The sequence below is a fragment of the Arvicanthis niloticus genome, chromosome 2 (assembly GCF_011762505.2).
Source record: "Arvicanthis niloticus isolate mArvNil1 chromosome 2, mArvNil1.pat.X, whole genome shotgun sequence".
NCBI lineage: Eukaryota > Metazoa > Chordata > Mammalia > Rodentia > Muridae > Arvicanthis > Arvicanthis niloticus.
Window position 1 is genome coordinate 15459283 of NC_047659.1, and position 21570 is coordinate 15480852.

Below are 21570 nucleotides of genomic sequence, written 5' to 3' on the forward strand. Positions count from 1 at the left end.
GAAAGTATGGACATGAGGGCTGGCCAACTGAAGTTAAAAGCAGCCAAATGGAACATGGCAAATTATAATTCGGAGTTATTGATGGAAAATAGATTGTAGTATCTTAGAGGGTAGGTATCTGCCCAGCGCTAGTGCTTATTCTCTTTTTATGTATTTGAGTACGCTGTAGCTGTCTTCAGACACGCCAGAAGAGGGCATCAAATCCCATTACAGATGGTTGTGAGCCACCATATGGTTGCTGGGAATTGAACTTCAGGAGGACTTCAGGAGGAACTCTCAGTGCTCTTTAACTGCTGAGCCACCTCTAGGCCCTTTCTGGCTTATCATAATAATAAAAGTTGTGTGTCTTTTATCAGGAAATTGAATAATCTGAGGCAGGGTAGAAGCCCCTGATAGAGATTAAATATTTTCCATAATTGATAACAGATAGAAAACAGGGATTCAGGTGGCTTTTTTCATCTATCAGTGGCCTAAAATAAAATTTCATTTTAAAGTACTTTTCACATTCCATCAAACAAAATACCATACAACATGGCAATACTCTCAACTTTTGAATTTCTTGTGGACTAATTTTACATTGAAGACTTTAATCAACACACAAAAGACAAAGAAAATAATGAATTACAAAGACTTCCTCCTCTAGCGAAGTCTACAATGATTTGTTAAAGCAATTAATATAAAGAAGTGAAATGTCTCAGTTAAAGTTAGGATTTTATATATGTTCAATTCAATATTTCTGAAACCAAATGGTAGTAACAAGTACCTGGTGTCAAAGATGAACTAATGAAGAAGGAAAAGTGAAAAACCACTCCTTTGACCTTTAGAAATGTTCTGTTCTTCTGAGGGTCACTAGGCTGGTAACATACTCTATCAGAAGCCTCCATCTCAGGTACAAATCTATGGTCTTCAGACAGTTGTACAGGGCTTACCTTAAAACAAGAAGCTCGGTACAGTAACTGCACAACATGGCCAATACTTGTTTTTGATGCTTGAGGAAATCTTGGTTCCAATCTTTGCACAACAAAAAGTACCAGAACCTTCCTAGAGAGAGCAGAACCATCTTCTAATGCCAGCAATACCAACTTCAAGGCTTCTTCTTGCATAGCTAGAAACAGTATAGGAACAAAGATTATAATGATGTCTGTCAAAATTATATTTGAGTATTGACTTATGGTAGTATAATGTACATCTAATTAGAAATGAAAAGAAGAAATCACAATATAAAAAAACAATTCATTTTTAAATCAATCAAGTGCCAGCAAAGCAACTCATGAGGTAAAGGTGTTTGTTGATCAAGGCTAGCAACCTGAGTTCAATCCCCAGAACCTAGGGAAATGTGGAAGGAGAAAAAACTCCACAAAATTGTCCTCTGATGTCCACTCATGTCATGATGCAGTTAAACAAATCCTACACACACACAAGTAATATTAAATTTGTTTTTGGTTTTTCAAGACAGGGTTTCTCTGTGTAGTTCTGGCTGTCCTGGAACTCAATCTGTAGTCCAGACTCATAATCACAGAACTGCTTGCCTCTGCCTTCCAAGTGCCACCATGTATGTTAAAATATATGCCACCATGTTCAGCTTGCAATATTAAATTTTTTTAAAAAATTTATATTTATATGAATGATAGTTTACCTACATGGGTATTCATATTCCATGTGTGTGCCTGATGCCCATGGCAGTTAGAAAAGGATATAGGATTCCTAGAAGTGGAGTTTACAGATAGCAAGCCACTATGTGGGTACTGGGAATTGAACCTAAGGACCCTGACAAGAGCCAAGAGTGATCTTAACCACTGAGTCACCTTTACAGCCATATAAATAAAATATTTAAAAGTTATGGGGGGAGGGGGCATACTTTGCACTAAATAACCAATCATAGCACAGATATAAGCAAAACATTCTTTCCTTTATTTTTATCATTATGTATAACTCAGTATGGGTCTATCCATCTAAGTACAGATGTGTTCTTAGGTCAGAGAGGTCTGATCACTTAAGAGACTGAGCTACAAATGAGTCACTGGATGTAGACTCTAGGATTCAAACTCTACAATAGCAGTAACTGCTCTTAACCACTGAGTCATCTCTCCAGCCCAGGGAACAGAACTTTAAAGAAAATATCTTCTGTAGGTATACAACAATCAATTAAATAATAATTTTCATGAGAAAGTAATTCATAAAAATAGAAAACTACTTTTGACAGTAATAATTCTTAAGGACATATAAACTTGGCTTATGCACGAGACAGTTTCTGTGCATGTCAAAAACTATTTTGTCTATAATTTTAAATAATATTGGCCTTTGGATAGAGTACCTAAAGAAAACATTAATTTCACTTATACTGTGCGTACACGAGCTCACCCGCCCGCCCGCCTGCCTTTCCTCCCTCCCTCTCCTTCTTCCTCTCCCTCTCTCTCTTTCAGGGCAGATGAGTTTGAGGCCTGCCTGATGTACAAATTGAGTTCTAGTACAGTCAATTCTAAACAGAGAAACTCTGTCTAGAAAAAACAAACAAACATTAAGTTAATATGGCTATTAACTTAGCCATAGAGTTCTTTCTTGCCCAGTATAATGCAAGGCCCTTTATTCCATCCCAGAGATGTAAAACAAAAAGGTGGTTTGCAATATCCAAGTAACATTTAGTTCATTCACTATGCTATACAACCATTAACTGTACCTAGTTCAAAGACAGTTTTCACTGCTCCAAAGGAAACTCATAGTCATCAAGAAGTTGTGTCTGGTAATCTTTTCTCCTCGGCAATCACTCATTTCCTATCAGGTTTCCTTCAAGTACCATAATATTTTCAAACATCATCTACAAGTAGCATATATCACTCCTATGGATATGTCAAATTTTGGTTTACTTCATTTCCTTATATGGTTAAGGCAGTACTTTATGAACACATTATGCCTTTATTAGTTGACTGGCAAAAAGAATGCTTTTACCTTCTTTATACTATAAAATAAATGGCCTATATTCAAGACTATCCCTACCAAGATAATACAGGGAATGGTTCCAGATAAAAGAACACTAAAGATCATTGGGGAGGGGATAAGAAGGGGGGAGGGTAGCGATCGGGATGTTAAATAAATAAATAATGGAGAAAAAAAAAGAACATTAAGACTAATCATGGTGGCATATTAGTGGAATCAACACGGAGGGCCTTTGAGACAGAGTCTTGAAATGTACACCAGGCTGGCTTCCAACTCATCTTTCTACTTGATCCTTTCAAGTGCTAAGATTACAGGTATACATGATCATGACCAGCTTGTGCTCACCTTTCAACTAGTATAAATATTATTTTTATAAACATTTGTGTCCAAGTATCAGAAATCCCAGTAAACTCCCCAGTCATGTTTAATTTTAGAAGGACTGTCAAAATCTTTTCTGTACAGGAAAGCAATATTTTCTATGTTGTATTTTTTCCACATCATTATTAACTTGTCAGATGGATTTTTGATTTTAATCATGACAAATTAAACATGTACAAAATAGTATCTCATTATTGTTTATTATTTTTGTGAGTGTGCGTGTGTACACATGCTAGGTAAAAATGACCACAGAATTGCCAGGTGGTGGTAGTGCATGTCTTGAAGCCTAACACTTGCGAAGCAGAGGCATGCAGATCTCTTTAAGTTAGAGGGTAGCCTGGTTTACAGAGCAAGTTCCAGGACAACCAAGGCTACAGAGAGAAACCCTGTCTCAAAACATCTGGAAAAAAAAAAAGAAAGAAAAAAAGAAAGAATGAATGAATGAATGAATTGCCACAGAGCTTCACCCTGCAGCCCCTTGCTGGTTTTGATTTACATTTCCATACTAACTAACTAAAGACTTTCAGTATCTTTTGTAGCAGTGGCTCTTAACCTGTGAGGGCTATGATCCCTTAGGTATTGCTTTCCAGTTATCCTGAGTATCAGATATTTACATTACAACAATAGCAAAATTACAATTATGAAGTATCAATGAAGTAATTTTATGATTGGGAGGGTCACCACACAAGATGAACTATACTAAAGGGCTGCAGCATTAGGAAGCTTGAGAACTACATCTCTATGGGCTTGTTTTCCATCTGTCTCTTACTTAAATAAATCTTAATACACTTTTGAATCAGGTTTTTGTCTCTTTGAAATATAATTGGTATTTAGTGCTTCTACAGATAAAAAATAAACATCAACAAATATCCAAAAGTAACATCCTTAAACTAAAACCACATTTCCTTAACCTAATATCCAGTCCCCATTTTATTTTTCCCATTGTCTCAAAAACTTTTGCTTATAGTTGGTTAAGTTTTCAAAAATAATTAAAAAGGACCTAATTCTTTGGCCACATTTCAGTCCAGTTGTCAATGTTTCTCATTAAAAGTATTTCCTAATACCCTGTCTCAAAAAAGCAAAAACAAAATTAAAAAAAGTTTCCTACGAGCTGAAGACATGAGACAATGATTAAGAGCACTTGCTACTTTTCCAGAGGTTCTGAGTTTAGTTCTGAGCACCTCAGTCAGCTTACAATTGTCCATAATTCCAGTTCCAGGGTGCCTGATAGCTTACTCTGGCCTCCTTGAGTACCTTCATATATGTGGCATACACTCACACAGACAAATAAAAATAAAATTTTAAAGTAAAATGTTTCCTAGCTGGGTGTAATTCTAGTTGGGGCAGAAGCACTATAAAGTTGGAGGCCAGCCTGTCCTACTTATAAAGTACTCTAGGCCAGCCTTAACTACATATGAGAGTATTGAAAGAAAAAAACAACAACCCAAAACCAACCAAACAAAGTTTGTTTCATATACAAATTCTACCCAAATTGCAGTTCTAAACTGAGATAATAAATCTCCAAGAAACAAAGTATTTCATAACTTGGCATATAGATCATAAGGGAATTTCTTTCTGGTTTAATTTTTTTATGTTTTTCAAATATTATCAATCAATCAAAAGTTTATTATTTCTATCATGCACCCTCCCCCAATACTTTACCTTCCTTGACATCTACCTGTGCAATTGTAGGCCATTTCTTAGATCAGCTGAATAATTTGAAAATTGGAGATGGACCCTTTATCTCACTGATATCTGAGGGTTAAATTAAAATTTTCTTCCAAAGCACTGGTTATAAGAACTGACTGTGATTTATACTATACCATGTCAGGATACATAGGATTTTTACTTGGCCCTAAAAATTGGCATCCTCAAAGTCTTATAGCCAATAAAAACACTAAAATGGTGATCTATTTTACCTGGCCCTAGAAATTGGCATCCTCGAGCCCTGACAGCAGCCCACAGGTTGGCAGACAGCTGCTGAGGGTTCTGGTGCTGCAGTATCAGCTCTGTCACAGTTCTTTCTCCTAGTGAACGGGCCGCTCGCATAGCTCTAACACGACCTTCTTCCTCCACCAGTTGACAGTTTACAAGTGTAACCAATTTCCTTTGCATTGGACGGCTCAGGGCACTCTGGTTCAAACTAGCTACACCTTTAACAAATGGAGACATAAGAAAAAACATTTTCAATTAAAATAAAGACAATTTTCATCACCTGTATTTAATTATTAAATAATAGTTCTTTGAGTCCCTGGTCTGATTTGCCCCTAACCCCCACATAATCAGCAAATTACATAAGAACAAGTATGTCACCATTTCACCTGTCTTAAAAATGGAAATAGATTTTTTTAAAGTATCCTTTTCCCTTTACTAATTGTCATATTTCTTTACTTCCTTGTATAGTAAATCTTCTATTATCCACCTTTCTCTCTCACTGTTCCCTTTTTTGAAGATATAGCCTAGACTGGTCTCAAACATGCTATGTAACCTGGGCTGCCCTTAAACTTCTGGTTCTTCTGCTTTCAGCCTGGCTATCTTGTACATTTTCTATACATACTATTTCCAGGCTCTTGCTTCACAATCTAGAAAACCTATTCCAATTAAAGTTTTGCCACACTATCTATTACACCAAATTACTCAAGACAATTAGATGCACTTTGCTAAATCCACAGTTAATCATCAACTCTTACTTTGATTTCCAGTAACTTTCAATATAAATGACTTTTCACTTTAAAGCACTTTATTTTGGTTTCCAGAACATTCCTTTTTTTTTTTTTGGTTTTCTATCTAGCATTCTTTGACAGCAGTTTTTAAACCCTTACCCTGATGTACCTACTTAAAGGGATTTTACCATAACATGAGAAACTGTGTTAAAGGGTCACAGTGTTAGAAAGGTTGACTGCTCTAAGTGAATCTTAGACATCTCAAATTTACTATAACAAAAATTGACTTGAGCTCCCTACCCAAACCTGATCTACCCAAAAGCTGAGGCAAGCCTCTTTGCAGATGCTCAAGCAAAAACGTCAGGAATTACACTTGTTCCTTCTCCTCTGCCTCTCAAACTCCAAATTCAGGAAATATTCTTGGGGAAATATTCTAGCCTTACATTCCAAATATATCCAAACTTGGTAACAAGCTCCACTTTTACTAACTTAACCTCAACTGCTTCTTAACTTTTTGCTTTTACTTTTGTCCTTCTACACAGTCTCAAGAATAAAGAGATCCTTTTAACAACAGTCAAATTATGTCATCACTCTGTTCAAAACCACTTCCCAACTTAGAGCAAAAGCTCAAGTCTTTAAATGGTCTGGAAGTCAGTATATCATCACTGTGCTTCACTATATTTCACCTCAACTTTTCTTGTGACAGTCTCCTCAGTCATATCACTCCAAGCACACTCTCCTCTTGCCATGGGGACAATACACTGGATAGCTATTCCTTCTGCCTAGAGAACAATGTTCCAGGAACTACGTGGGGTACCTACTTCACCACTTTTACCTCAATTCATTTTCAAAAGCCACACTCTAAACACGGACTACATCAGACATTCTTAATATCTACAGACTTTAAGAGTCTTTATCCTTTCACCCTGATATTCCAACCCCTATGTATATTCTTTTATATCAATTATCATTTATACTATATAATTTAATTCATCATACTATTTATTATAGTTTTTCCTTTTACCAAAATAGAAGTTTTATATGTAGGTCAAGGATGTATGTTCCTGTAAAGTATTGAAAGCATCCCAAGCCCATGTTCTATTGACAGGCACAAAATAAATATCTGACTCATTCAAAAACTATTACATTTATAAGAAATAGCTAGCTAACTGGAAAAACAGTGATAAACTACAACTCTACTTTTGTCAAAGCAATTAATTTATTATATTGTATATCCATCCAATAGACTGCAGACTCAGTGACAGGCAGTGGCTAAAGTGACTGTTAGGAGCTCAACATTGAACACGTGATCAGGTCTTCCACAGCAAAACAAGCAATTCTTATGAACTTACCTTTACCTCCACTTAGTGGTTTTAAGTAGAGTGCCAAATCCTCTACACATTTTTTTGCCACTTCATAGTGTTTATTCTCACCTAGATTACTTAACTTTATTGATTGATGATCTGGTACCTACCAAAAAAAAAAAATGCAGAGATTCATTCATTCAGCTCATGCAACTTCTCTTTATAAATCTTCTAATAATCTTAATATAAAATTGTAATACAGAAATACTAGTCAAAGTCAAAAGTCAACTTAAAGCTAAAAAGTTAACAGTATTTTATAAATGATAATCTTTTAGAGTTCATAACTGTGTAATAATCATGAAGGACATTAATAGGTAGCTGGAGAAGATGGCTTAGAGGTTAAGAGCATGCATTACTTTTCTCAGAGAATTCAAGTTCAATTCCCAGCACTCATATTGGTGCTCACAGCCACCTGTAAATCCAGCTCCAAGGGATCTAAGATCTTTGGCATTTGCAGGTACTAGTACTTACATGCACATACACACACACAGAAACAACACATAAAATTAAAATTTTTCAAAAGATCCTAATATAAGGGAAAGTTGTGGAACATTATACAAGTGTTCTTGGTACTACTTTATTTCAACTTCTTTATAAGTCTAAAAGTATTTCAAAACAAAATTAAGAAACAGTGTCAGGGAGTCTGTCTCTACCGCATACCATTTAGTACTGTTTCTACATGATTTACCTATGAAATTTATGATTTATGATCTATATCCCCTTGATAAAATATAAGTACCAGAGATGATGAGAATTCTCAACTAGCACAAGTGAGGCTCTCAGTTTAACCTCTAGCACCAGAAGAAGAAAAAAAATAAGATAAAAAAAAATGTGGGAAAACTTGACCTTGAAAAAAAATTAAGAGTTCCTTCTGGTCTGGGCCCAAGCACTGAGCAGATCCCCGGCTGTAGCTCTGCACCCAACCTCACAAAACCCAGAGGAAGCAGGCCTTCCAGGAGCTCTAACATAGGCAGTATCTTGGGTAAGGTGACAGCAACACCTGTCCCAAACAGGAAGTAACTGGGACCCACTAGGACCAAGGAAGTCACTCCTGGCCCAGAGCACTGGTTCCTTCCTGTCTGTGCCTGTCCACTGAGCAGATCTTAGGCCCCAGCTCTAACCCCAGTAGTAACACCCACCCCGACACAGTTCTGATACAACCAAGATAATAGGAAAGACAGGCTCCAGTCAGAGACAGGGCAGGTAGCACTAAGAAGATCCAGATGGTGAAAGGCAAACGCAAGAAAATAAGAATCAGCAACCCAGGGTACTTGTCATCATTAGAACCTAGTTCTCCCACACAAGAAAGTCCCGAATTCCCCATATCACTAGGAAAACAAGATTCAGATTTATAATCACTTCTAATGATAATGATAGAGGACTTTAAGAAGGACATAAATAACACTCTCAAAGAATGTGAGGAGAACACAGGTAAACAGGTAGAAGCTCTTAAAGAGGAAACACAAAAATCCCTTAAAGAATTACAAGAGAACACAACCAAACAGGTGAAGGAATTGAACAAAATCATCCAGGACATAAAAATGGAAATAAAAACAATAAAGAAATCACAAAGGGAGACTACCTTAGAGATAGAAAACCTAGGAAAGAAATCAGGAGTCACAGACAAAAGCATCACCAATATAATACAAGAGATAGAAGAATCTCAGGTGCAGAAGATACCATAGAAAATATTGACACAACTGTCAAAGAAAACACAAAATGCAAAAGGTTCTTAACACAAAACATCCAGGAAATCCAGAAAACGATGAGAAGACCAAACCTAAGGATAACAGGTACAGAAGAGAGTGAAGATTCCCAACTTAAAGGGCCAATAAATATCTTCAACAAAATTATAGAAGAAAACTTCCCTAATCTAAAGAACAAGATGCCCATAAACATACAAAGAAGCCTTCAGAACGCCAAATAGACTAGACCAGAAAAGAAATACCTCCCATCACATAATAATCAAAACACCAAGTGCACAAAACAAAGAAAGAATATTAAGTGCAGTAAGGGAAAAGGGCCAAGTAACATATAAAGGCAGACCTATCAGAATTATACCAGACTTCTCACCAGATTAAAAAAAAAGCTAGAAGATGCTGGACAGATGTCATACAGACCCTAAGAGAACACAAATGCCAGCCCAGGCTACTACACCCAGCAAAACTCTCAATTACCATAGAAGGAGAAACCAAGATATTCCACAACAAAACCAAATTTACACAATATCTTTCCACAAACCCAGCATTACAAAGGATAATAGCAGGAAAGCTCCAATACGAGGAGGGAAATTATACCCTAGAAAGAGCAAGAAAATAATCCTCTTCCACCAAATCCAAAAGAAGATAGCCACATAAAGATAATTCCACCTCTAATAACAAAAATAACAAGAAGTAACAATCATTGTTCCTTAATATCTCTTAACATCAATGGACTCAATTCCCCAATTAAAAGACATAGGCTAACGGACTGGATACTTAAACAGGACCCAGCATTTTGCTGCATACAGGAAACCCACCTCAGTGACAAAGACAGACTCTACCTTAGAGTAAAAGGCTGAAAACAATTTTCAAGCAAATGGTCCTAAGAAACAACTTGGAGTAGCCACTCTAAAATCTCCAACCCAAGAACACAAAGGGAGGAAGTCATGGCTCCACCTGTATAGATAGTTGAGGGAAGCCTTGCCAGGAATCAGTGGAAGTGGAGGGCCTTGGTGCCTGAAAGTTTGGATTCCCTAGTGTTGGGGAATTTGAGAGCAGGGAGGCGAAAGTGGGAGGATGGTGGAAGCACACCCTCATAGAAACTGCCAGAATATATGGATTAGACATAACAGAGGCAGGCCACCAGAAGACTAGATTCCAGAATTCAAACAAAAAATTATCTTAATCCTAAAATTTGTTTTGAGCATTGTATATTGCAGAATACACAGCCTCGGTGTATCTACTCATCAAGTATGCTGAGCAGACCAGCTCGAACCTCTGATGTCCTGGAATTCCAGCTGGATGCAGTGAAGACACAGACGTCAGAGGCTTATCAATTTACTCTTCCCCCTGCCCCTCTTCTAGTATCTCAACAGCCATAATCAGCCTAAGTAGTTCATGAAGAGTCAGTGCCCCTATTCCCTGGGCTTGGGGACTGAGGTGCTTAATATTGGCTGTCTTTCTAGGGAAAAGTAGTGGTTTTGTTGGAACAGGAAGGATTAGCTAGGATTTATTGCATAGCCATAACCTATTCGTAAAAATATGTATAATTGTTATTATGACAAAGTTATAATTTCTTAAACGGTACAAAATTTACTTTGATTTCAAATTTAAGGTTTTCATTGGTACAAGTTTCTTATTGATATAAAAGTGAGACAAATATTGTTACTCTCATAGGCATTGCACCTGTATAACACATTTAGGAAAACAAGGCTTAGACCCAGTCCTTCTTTAACTTTTTTAACTGATTTGAGATGGTCAGCCTGTGAGTTAAGGGCCTGTAGCAAATTCATGGCTCTGAATTTATTGTTAGGGTGTTTTCTATATTTTATTTAGAAATAGCTGAGAGGAGTTAACAGTCAAGATTGCCTTACATGTTTAGTTGGTTTTCAAATTGTCAGAAATCCACAGAATTGAAGTTACAAACATTTCTGTATTAATGCTCGTTTTGATTAGAGACCTGTCTGCTCCTGACAGCTTCATGTCTTAGATTCTAAGAAGAAATTGAGCATCTTTGGAGTTACTCCAGTTGTGGTGAGACAGCCACTAGGCAAGAATTGCCTCTTTTCATCTACAGGCAAATTACTGTCCAGAAAAGGACACACTTGAGGAATAGTTGACTGATTATATCTGCCAAGACAGAGTAATCAGCCCTTAATAATTCTGCAGCACTAAGTCTGTCACATGATCCTGAGCCAGAAGGCTGAAGATTAGATGCTCCAATGTTTTGTAGTATCGGGACTTTCCAGGTGTTCAGTGGTCTCTATACGTTGGCTAAGTTTTAGAAGCTATGCTTTGAGCTTCCCACAATTTCAGTTAACTCAGTCATTCTGGATTTCTGATGGGGTTGAAGATTTATAGTCCCATAGCCAATCTCGGCTATTTACTTTGAGAGAAAAGATTTGAGAGGATGGCTTTCAGCTGACATTCATTGTAAAGTCAGGTTCAGAACTAAGAAAAAAGCCAGGTTCAGAACTAAGTCTTTTAGTTAGGAGAGATGATGGAGGTTCTGGTTAGTCAACAAAATGAGGGACTGGGTATTAGGTCTATCTTGTACCGTAATGACACAAATTGGTATAGTTATGCTTTAATTGTATTTTGAGAGAAAAGTTTTATTTTAACAGGAAGGGTGATATGTAGGAGGAGCTAAGGTGGGAGGAGTATGGAGAGGAAGAGGAGGAGAAAGGAGAGAAGGAGGAGCTAGATGATGAGAGAAGGGAGGGGAGGGAGAGGGAAAAAGAGGGGAGGGATATGGAGGCAGATGTTCGCGTGTCTCCGCCAGTCAAAGATAGTTGATATATCTAGGTTGGGAATTGGGTTACACTTCTGATTGTATGGGCATCTTGTTATTGAGCATTACCAAACTTATAAAGCCTTTGATTAACATTTAAAAATATGTATAAAAGCAGAAATGAGAAGGGGGGATGGGATAGGGGTTTTCTAGGGAGGGGAAATGGGGAAAGGGAATGGCATCTGAAATGTAAATAAAATATCTAATCAAAATTAAAGGAAAACAGTCATACACATAAAAATAAATACATCTTTAAAAAGAAAAAAAGAAGCAGTCATATTTTCATGAAATGATAAAAATGATCACTTACATTTGCTTTCCAGTCATATTCTATGTGCCTTAACTCTTCTTAGTTAAATAAAATCCAAGACTCTATAACTATATTCTAATATTTTTAAATTTAAAACCTTTAGAGGCAAAAATATATAATTAACAAATATCTATAAATCTTTTTATGATTTCTATAAAAGGAGATGGCATCTGAAATGTAAATAAAATATCCAATAAAAATAAAGAAAAAAAAAGAAAAAATTAATTGGTATCAAATTCCACATCTGCAAAATAAAAATAACTATATTTTATAATATTATGAAAGTTCATTCAGTCCCACAGGCAATGACGTTCATAGAGCATTCCTCATGTGTCTACACTATGATCCATCAATAATCTAAAAAGAAAATGTCTTGTCTCAAAGAGTTTAAATTCTATAAAGAGAAGAGACAAGCCAATAAACCAATAAACAAATACTGTTAGAAGGTGATTAATGAAAATACAATGCACGGGCAGTGGTGGCGCACGCCTTTAATCCCGGCACTTGGGAGGCAGAGGCAGGCGGATTTCTTAGTTCGAGGCCAGCCTAGTCTACAGAGTGAGTTCCAGGACAGCCAGGGCTATACAAAGAAACCGTCTCAAAAAGAAAGAAAGAGAGAGGAGAGGAGAGGAGAGGAGAGGAGAGGAGAGGAGAGGAGAGGAGAGGAGAGGAGAGGAGAGGAGAGGCAGCTGTAAATGAAGTGAGAAATGGAGAGGGCTGGAGAGATTGCTTAGTGGTTAAGAGCCCTTGCAGCTCTCCCAGATGCTGCAAGTTCAGTTCCTAGCACCCATGTTGGGCAACTCTCAATAGCTGTAACTCCAGTTTCAAGGCATTCCCACACTCTTTGGAGTACTTGTATGCATGTGGCATTCACGGGCAGAGACACACAAAAATAAAGATAAGGATTTAAAGCTGTGCATATCGGTATCTACAAATACATACATGGATAGACACACTCACACAAGAACAACTGGAGGAGGGTTGCAATTTACTGGTGTAGTCATAATAAACTTCCTAGAGAACTGCAACATTTGTAATTTCTTGAAAGTAGAGAGCCAAGAATTGTTGTAGGCAAAGACATTTTGAAAATCCCTATGCATTAATATATATAACATATCTAAGAACTGGTCAGGAAACCAGTGAAAGTAGAGATAGTGAAGAGATGAGCCTGAAAAGATTTGTGTTACAGTGAACAGATCCATAGGTTATTTTTACATATTAAAATAACACATTTATTCAGAAGGAAACTAAGACTGCCTGAGCTATATAGGAGATAGGCAGTAGCTAGCACTATTGCAAAAAAGTACGCATTTTACTAGATTTTAAAGTGCAACTTTGGCAAGAGATAGCATTATTTTATGACCCATTAAAAAAAGTATGCTGCCAATTAAGCCATGAATCTACTGGTTACAGAATTACTAGCAAAATTCTAAACAGTGAAATTAGATTTTAAGCATTAAAAAGAGAACTTTACCTATCAAGATATTAAAGAAATGAACACAGTGAGTTATTAAACTTGCTAAATAAACCAGGAAATTTTCTTATAAAACAGTAAACTCCTTGCTTTAGCTAATTTTGGGTTTGTTTCTTTCTTATTTTTTTATAGATGTTATTTCTTTCACTTCAGTTTTGAGACAGGGTTTCCCTGTGTAGCCCAGAATGGCATCGAACTCTATCTTTCTGTCTGAAGTGCTGAGTTTCCAAGCATTGCCACCAGGCTAGGCTACTTCTGTCTTAACATTTACTATGCCATGTATGAAATTTCATCTTCTCCTCATCTGTAAGTAGGGGTAACTGGTACCTAAAGAGCTAAGAAGCAGAAATAACATTTAGAATATTTGTTTTCATATGTACCATACAACAGTCCCTCATCAAAGTTGTTTATCAAACCTGTTCTTGCTATGATTCAGTAAAATTATATAATATAGAATAATCATTGCACAACATATAGGGGCATAAGATGTTGTACAGAATTTTTACTTGATAATAAGATCAACCAACTGAAGTTACAAATAAGACCAACAAAACCTCCATCTAAGGGATTTAGTTAGTTCTTTTTCTATCTAAACCTCTGATTTTATTTCTTTTCATGACTTAACAAATAAATACTGATAGACTCATATACAAATAAGTTTCTCAACTACCGAAGTACTTAAATAGCTAAATTCTGACTTTGGTATTGAAGCCAGAACAAAGAAATATATAACTGTAATGAGATTCATTATTTTGCTTAAGAATTTATAGCAGTAAGAAAAATCTTTGTAGAAATATATCACAAAAAGTAAATAAACCTTTTAGGTTTCAACTACCATTCAATATACTCTGCACCAGCTGATGAACTAATTTTTACAACTGATATAATAAACCAATAAAAATACTGGACACTTACCTGGGCTCCAACTAACTGAAGAAGTGCAAAGTTGACAGGGAGCACATCAATGTCTGTGTTTATGGCAGTCTGGTCAAAAGGACACGCTTTTCGGTGAAGTTTATTCAAGCAGGTCTTGCAAACTGTATGTGAACAACCTAAACTGATAGGTTTGTGCACATTCTCATCAAATTCATTATAGCAGATTGGACAGGACAGAAACTCTGTCCATTGAGCTGCCTGCACAGGCATTGTGGAAGCTGATGCTTGAGTTAGCCGTCTAGCAGATCATTATTTTGCTGTGTAGTGTTTTTTAAGCTGCAAATGGACAAAAGCAAGAATTAACAATATATTTATTAGTCATTCACTTAACTGTTAAAAAAAATCAACCACCACCACTCCAGGATCTAAAACATTTCTAAATATAAGATTTAGAAGTCTCTATAACAATAAACAACAAAACTATATGTTGAAGTACATTTTGCAAATTTACCCAGAGACAATTAACACTATTCCTTTCAACTAAACTCTACTGGTTGTTCATGTAATAGAAATCAAAACTTTTTTATATTTTTCTTAGTGACCAATACATTCTATTTTTTATTATGTTTAATGTTTTATTTTGTATGAGTGTGTGTTTATGTGTACATATGTGGGCTTATGTGTGCCATGTATGCATGCTAATAAGTTCTCTCCTTCCACCATGTGGGATCTGAGGACAGAGCATACAGACCATCTGGCTTGGTAATAAGCATCTTTACCATCTCTCACCCCCCACCTCCCACCCCCCATTCTCTATTTAAGAGCATGAACTATGTCTGGCAGTGGTGGCGCATGCCTTTAATACCAGCACTTAGGAGGCAGAGGTAGGTGGATCTTTGTCAGTTCAAGGTTAGTATGTCTACAGAGTGAGCTCCAGGATAGCCAAGGCTACCCAGTAAAACCGTGTTGAAAGACCTAAATAAACAAGCAAACAAATACACCCCCACACACACACCAAAAAAAACAAAAAACAAAAAAAACAACAACAAAAAAAAAAAAAAACAAAGAACACAAACTACTGGACTGTTTAAGTTTGAAGTGTTTTCTTTGGATAACCACTACCTTAAAATATATTGATATGGCTTAGTAGCTAGTAAGCTGCAGAAACTATTGACATAAATAATACTGTAGGGATGGGAATGTAGCTCTGTCTCAGTCTGCTCAGCAGGCAGGAGGCCCTGATTCAATTCCTAGCACCACAACCATCAAAACAATGTACTACACTTCACTGTAAAATGTCACCTTGGCATCTGAAGGAGGAAGTTTATGATACATTAAGATGTGCCTCAGCTTAGTGAGTTACTGAAAATCTACAGACGACGGTGATAACTGTGATAACTGTGATAACGACTGTGATGTTGTCTATAACTGAAAAAAAAAAAAAGAATAATGACAAAAGGAAAGAAAATATTGTCTATGGACAGTAAGATGGATCAACAGGTAAAAGTATATATGGCTAAGCCTGGCAACCCAAGCTCTATCTCTGGGACCAACATTGTGGAAAGAGAGAACAAACTTTCACAAACTGTCCATTAACATGCAGATGGCTACATGCAACTCACCCCCTACAAAATAAAATGCAAAAAAAAAATCTAAAATTTTTTGTCATAGTTCATAGTAATACTTTGGACAAAGGTATATGTCTTTGTTTCCAAAACTTGTCAGGCCCAATAGAGTTGGTCTAGAAAAATAAAATACCATTGTCTTGCAATAATTCTAAGCATAAAAAAAAAAAAAAACCCAAAATATAAAATGTTCATCTTTGCACTGATTATAGTACAAACACAGAAAAATAACTATAAGAGAAACATGTATTTTCTTGTTTGTTCAGTAATTGTATAGTATTTAGTAAAGCAAGAGTCACAATTGAAACTACATTACTTATAACTCATACTTCTTCAATATTTTCCAACTCAAAACTTATGTTAGTCTGACAAAGGCCATCAGAAAAACAACAAATCAGAGTATTTAATTAAACCACCAAATACTTTACTTCATACAAATGTTTACAAAATATATTAGATGTGCAGAATGCTAGATGCTTACAAAGAGTAGTCAGCATCAGAAGAGAGAAACATATGACATAACAGCAAGCATTCCCCAGAACCCAAAAGTCAAATGAAAACTCTAGTGGCCTTTATAGTGCTTTAGCATTTAATTTTTTTTTTTTTTAATCCAAGCAGTAGTGACACATGCTTTTAATCTCAATACTCAGAGGCAGAAGCAGGGGAATTTCTGTAAGTTCAAGGCCATCCTTGAACAAGAGCAAGTTCCAGAAAAGCCAGGGCTACATAGAGAAAACGTGTCTTAAAAAATTAAAAAGTAAAAACGTTTTAAAAAATTAACAACAACAACAAAAAAGATTTTAAAATGTACTTGGTAAACATGAATTACAGGTCTTAATATACAAACAGGCATCCCATACAATGTACAAATCTTTACTGAACAGTCTAATGAAGAAAAAAATTATATATTAACAGTATATTTACTTCTAAGCAATTCAAATTTGTCAAGTTATAAATTTTTTTTTTCACTTTATCCTCAACTGTCAAACTACTTAGAGCCACCAATCTAAAACCAGTTTTAGCCTACTACCAACTACAGAGATCGCCAATAAGCAGATGAGCAAATACTTTTTGAAACTAACATATTTGATGTTCTATTTCTATTTTCTGGCTGCAGAATTATAAAACCAGGCAAAAGATGAATTTCATTTAAATCTACAACTGGAACTCTGAATTAATAACATAAACTGGTATTCTGCTAGACAGATATTTATGCTGAAACACTGACTCTACTGATTTAGGGTATCATAAACTGCTTGGCTAACGAAGAATACCCTTTCCTTAATTCTCTAAGACCACTGGGACAGTGTTCCAGATGCACCTGACAGCTCTGTAATATATGCCTGTATACATATACATACACACACACATACACACACATACACACACACACGCACATATATTTATCTAGACAAGAGATTTTAATACTAATTCATATTAGAAACTAAATAAATGCCTGTAAAATGTAAAGAACACCTCTAAATGAAACTGACCATACTGTCAATTTTTCCCCCTGCTATATCACAGATTCTGATAGCAAACTTACTAAACTTTCTTTATAGGATATGATTGATTCCTAAAGATAATTTTCTTTAGTATTATGGTCAATAAATTCTAAGTTACTCAAATAAAAAAATGAACATTTTATCTAAAACATAAAAACATGAATAACCATTAAAATATTTAGTGACATAGGAGTTTCAATTCTCTATATTTAAAAGGTATTTCTTAAGCTTATCTAAATACTTTTACAATTATCCAAATTTGTGGTTTTGAAACAGTGCAACAGCCCTGGCTGGCCTGAAGCTTGGGCAATAGACAAGGCTGGCCTTGAACTCAAGAGATACTCCTGCCTCTGCTTCTTGAGTACTGGGACTAAAAAGCTTGCACTACTACCACACAGCCTATTATTTTTATATGTCCAGCCTCTTACTATTTTTATAGTTTTAAAAGCATATAAATAAACAATGAAAAGCTCAGTATATTAATTTATAGAACTTTTAGGCTTATAGTGATATATTTTAACAATGACTTATTTGAATCAATGGATATATCATAATTGCTGCTAACATTTATAGTGCCTACTTAGTAAAGCACTTATCCCTAAATACACTTCCCACGTTTCAAGTTGAGATAAAATGAATTACAAAGAATTACAAAGATGCCTACAGAGACTGAGAAAACATTCTCACTTTGTATTAACTAATTTCAGTACCTAGTACTGAAAAGGGATGAGATAAAGTACAGGAGGAGAAACACTAAATTAGAGGAAGAACCTTAAACAGGCTCAGACTCCCAAGCTATAAGTTCCTTGGTATGAGTCCAAATTCACAATATACAAAGAGTAACAGACTTGTCTTATAGATGCAAATTACAAACTTCTTTACCAAAATAAACAGCAAACTAGCTAAACACTTTCATTTTCTGTTACATATTCTGTTACTTGTCAGCTCAGGATCATGACACTTTCAAAAAGTCAGAATAGAGTATACATGCCCTTTTCACTACTTTATGTGTAAAACATAACAGTGTAACAATATTTTATATTTCTCTTTATAAAAATATACACCTAGAGGTTGGTTCTGTTAAACAATCATTATTTACATTTGAGTACTATAATGGACCACACTGATACTTCCTCATATAGAACACATGAAGTAATTAGCTTTGTTCAAGAACGAACGCACAGCTCAGTGATAGAACACTTGCCTAAGGGTTGTGAAGCTTTAAATTCAATCCCCGGTACTGCAAAACAAAACAAAACAAAATACAGCTTTAGATTTAAAATCATACTAAAAGCATCAGAAGTACAATGTAAGATTTAACCTAAAAAACAAGCAAAAAAAAAAAAAAAAAAAAAAAAAAAAAAAAAAAAAAAAAAAAAAAAAAAAAGCTAAGGTAAATTACCTGCAAACTCTACAGCTCAGCACTCAAGTAAGAGATTTTTGAGAAAAAAAGGAGCTGTATCACAACTGTTGCTTTGTTTTAATCTATAAAATGGATGAGATCAAATTTTACTCTTCAAATTAGGGGCTGAATCTAATTTTTAAAGTAAGATAGAACTTTCAATGCATTCTAATAGGAATAGAGCTTCCAATTTTAAGTAACAAAGTTATGCTTCTTTAGTGATGGCAAGATGTGAAATATTTCAAGACTGAACTAACTTACGTATTCTGCCTCTAGATAACTTTATCTCTCTTTTCTTCTCTGTTTGTAGCCTGGCTGTCTTGGAAATCAATCTGTAGACCAGGCTGTCCTTAAACTCACAGACATCCACCTGTCTCTGCTTCCCAAGTGCTGGGACCAAAGGCTTGTGCCACCATGTGTCTGTAGACCAGGCTGTCCTTAAACTCACAGAGATCCACCTGTCTCTGCTTCCCAAGTGCTGGGACCAAAGGCTTGTGCCACCATGTGTCTAACCTTATCTTTATTACTGACTCTAAAAACTGGAAAAGTTTTGGGTTCCACATGTATGTATGTATGGTGTCACTGCACAGTTGACTCCTTTAAATAATAAGGAAGTTCAGGGCAAGAGGACAGTTGGCAAGCTAAAGGTTAGCCTAGGCTACAAAGAGTTCCAGCCTAGGCTGGGTTAGAATGAGACCCTGAATCAAAAAATTAAAAAAATGCCAGGCGGTGGTGGCACATGCCTTTTATCCCAGCAGTCAGGAGACAGAGGTGGGTGGATTTCTGTGAGTTCGAGGCTTACACATTAAAAAAAAAAAAAAAAAAAAAAAAAAAAAAAAAAAAAAAAAAAAAAAAAAAAAAAAAAAAAAATGTCTTGAAAAAAAAATTAAAAAAAAAAAAAAAAACACAACAAAAAAAAATTTCTGGTTTTCAAATTTTTAAAAAAGGTAAAAACCATAGCCGAATCAATTTTGGTAGTATATTTTATATAACTTAAGTAAAATATCATTTTAATATGTAATCATGTAAAAACTTAAATATAAAAATGTTATAAAGTTTTCCATTAAGTCTTTGAAATATAGTATATATTTTGAATTAACAACACATTTCAAATTACACTAGCTCCATTTCAAGTCCTTAACTGTCATATGTGGCTATCAGGTAGTACAGGTAAATCTAGGTTACAAATAGTAGTAAAATAATACTCAAGATCTGATTTTTATTAGAAAATTTGAGGTAAAAGTCACACTTAAGGATTTAATACTATCAGAAAACTCACAGAGATGTAATCAACAACACTCATGATACAGGGTGAAATTCATTTTTAATTTCCAGTTAACTTTATTTTTTAACCATAAACTTCCCTTTTCCATCTCTAGGAAGTGAAATTTCAACTCAGTAAAGGCAAAACTGAGCAAGAACTTATTACAAGCTTGTTAAGTCAGGGATGGTGGTGTACAACTTTAGTCCCAGTATTCATGAGGCAGAAGCAGGTGTTCTCTGTGAGTTCAATGTCAGCCTGGTCTACACAGTGAGTTACAGGACAGTCAGAGCTACTTGTAGAGGAGGATCTTGTCTCAAAGAACAAAGCAAAAAATGAAATAAACAAACCTTTTATTTAAAAACAAATTTATAGCATTTTTACCCATCACATAATGTACAGATTCTAGTTTTAAATATAAAATCCTGAGTGTAGAAAATAATGCCTCTGCCAACAGGAAGGCAGCAAATTACAAACACTGAAACTAAATTAATGAAAACATGAACAAGAACGTTAAGTCTTCTTGTATATCATCCTAACACAACAATAACTGATCAGGGGGGGTAATTCAAAGACCCCACTAATGAATTTAGACTTCAATTCTCAAAGAATAAAAGCCTGTTTAATTATGGTACCTGTCTTCTTTAAACAAGACTAGAAAATATATTAAGCGTTTTGTCCTTCTAGCAATTTTCCAAACTCTGAAATTTGGGAAACATGAATCACCAAGTCAACAAAAACAATGACAATATTGGAAAATAGCCTTTAATAGGATGAACTAGCCTCTGGTTTTTCAAGAACTGTGTTAGTAAACAATTTAAGACATGAATGTTGATGTCAGAACAATGATGTAGTTTTTTAAGCAGATAAAAGGTAGAAACAGGAATCTACAAACCATTGTTAATGATTCCAAGTCTTAGGTTGTGTATACAACTTAACCATAAAGAGACTAGACGGAACAAATAAAACATTCATTTCTTTCCTTCCGTTAAATAATACCACTTTAGTGTGTCATTATTATCTTTCTCTGGTTAACTCAAACTTTTTACTGGAACTTTAAAGTGTGACTACTAAATATGACAGATTAAATTTGGGATATAAAAGTCAACTTTAATTACAGTGGGTCAAGGTGAGAAGAAATTCCTAAGGTAAGAGGACCCAGGTGGAACTTAAAACAAAAATCTAAACAGGTTGAGAATCACTGAATTTGATTACTTAATGTCTGTGATTACTTTAGACTATTTTGGTGTGAAGGCTGTGTCTGCCAATATCTAAAACTCTGGTGAT

General features: G+C 35.4%; 1 protein-coding gene across 5 annotated transcripts in view; it reads right to left on the bottom strand.

Moving 5' to 3' along the window:
* Rc3h2 (ring finger and CCCH-type domains 2) overlaps window positions 1–21570 on the bottom strand; it is a 57395-nt gene that overhangs the window by 34851 nt on the left and 974 nt on the right. For 3 of the 5 annotated variants that reach the window (XM_076928653.1, XM_034496871.2, XM_034496874.2), the window contains exons 2-6: window positions 18825–18860; window positions 14530–14826; window positions 7328–7445; window positions 5232–5465; window positions 930–1105 (exon numbers count right to left, since the gene is read on the bottom strand). In XM_076928653.1, coding sequence (XP_076784768.1) covers window positions 930–1105; window positions 5232–5465; window positions 7328–7445; window positions 14530–14760 — 759 coding nt within the window. In that variant the 5' untranslated portion in view covers window positions 14761–14826; window positions 18825–18860. Of the gene's footprint in view, window positions 1–929; window positions 1106–5231; window positions 5466–7327; window positions 7446–14529; window positions 14827–15792; window positions 15814–18824; window positions 18861–21570 lie in introns of those variants that run through there. The other 2 variants (XM_076928652.1, XM_076928651.1) reach the window with 2 other exon arrangements.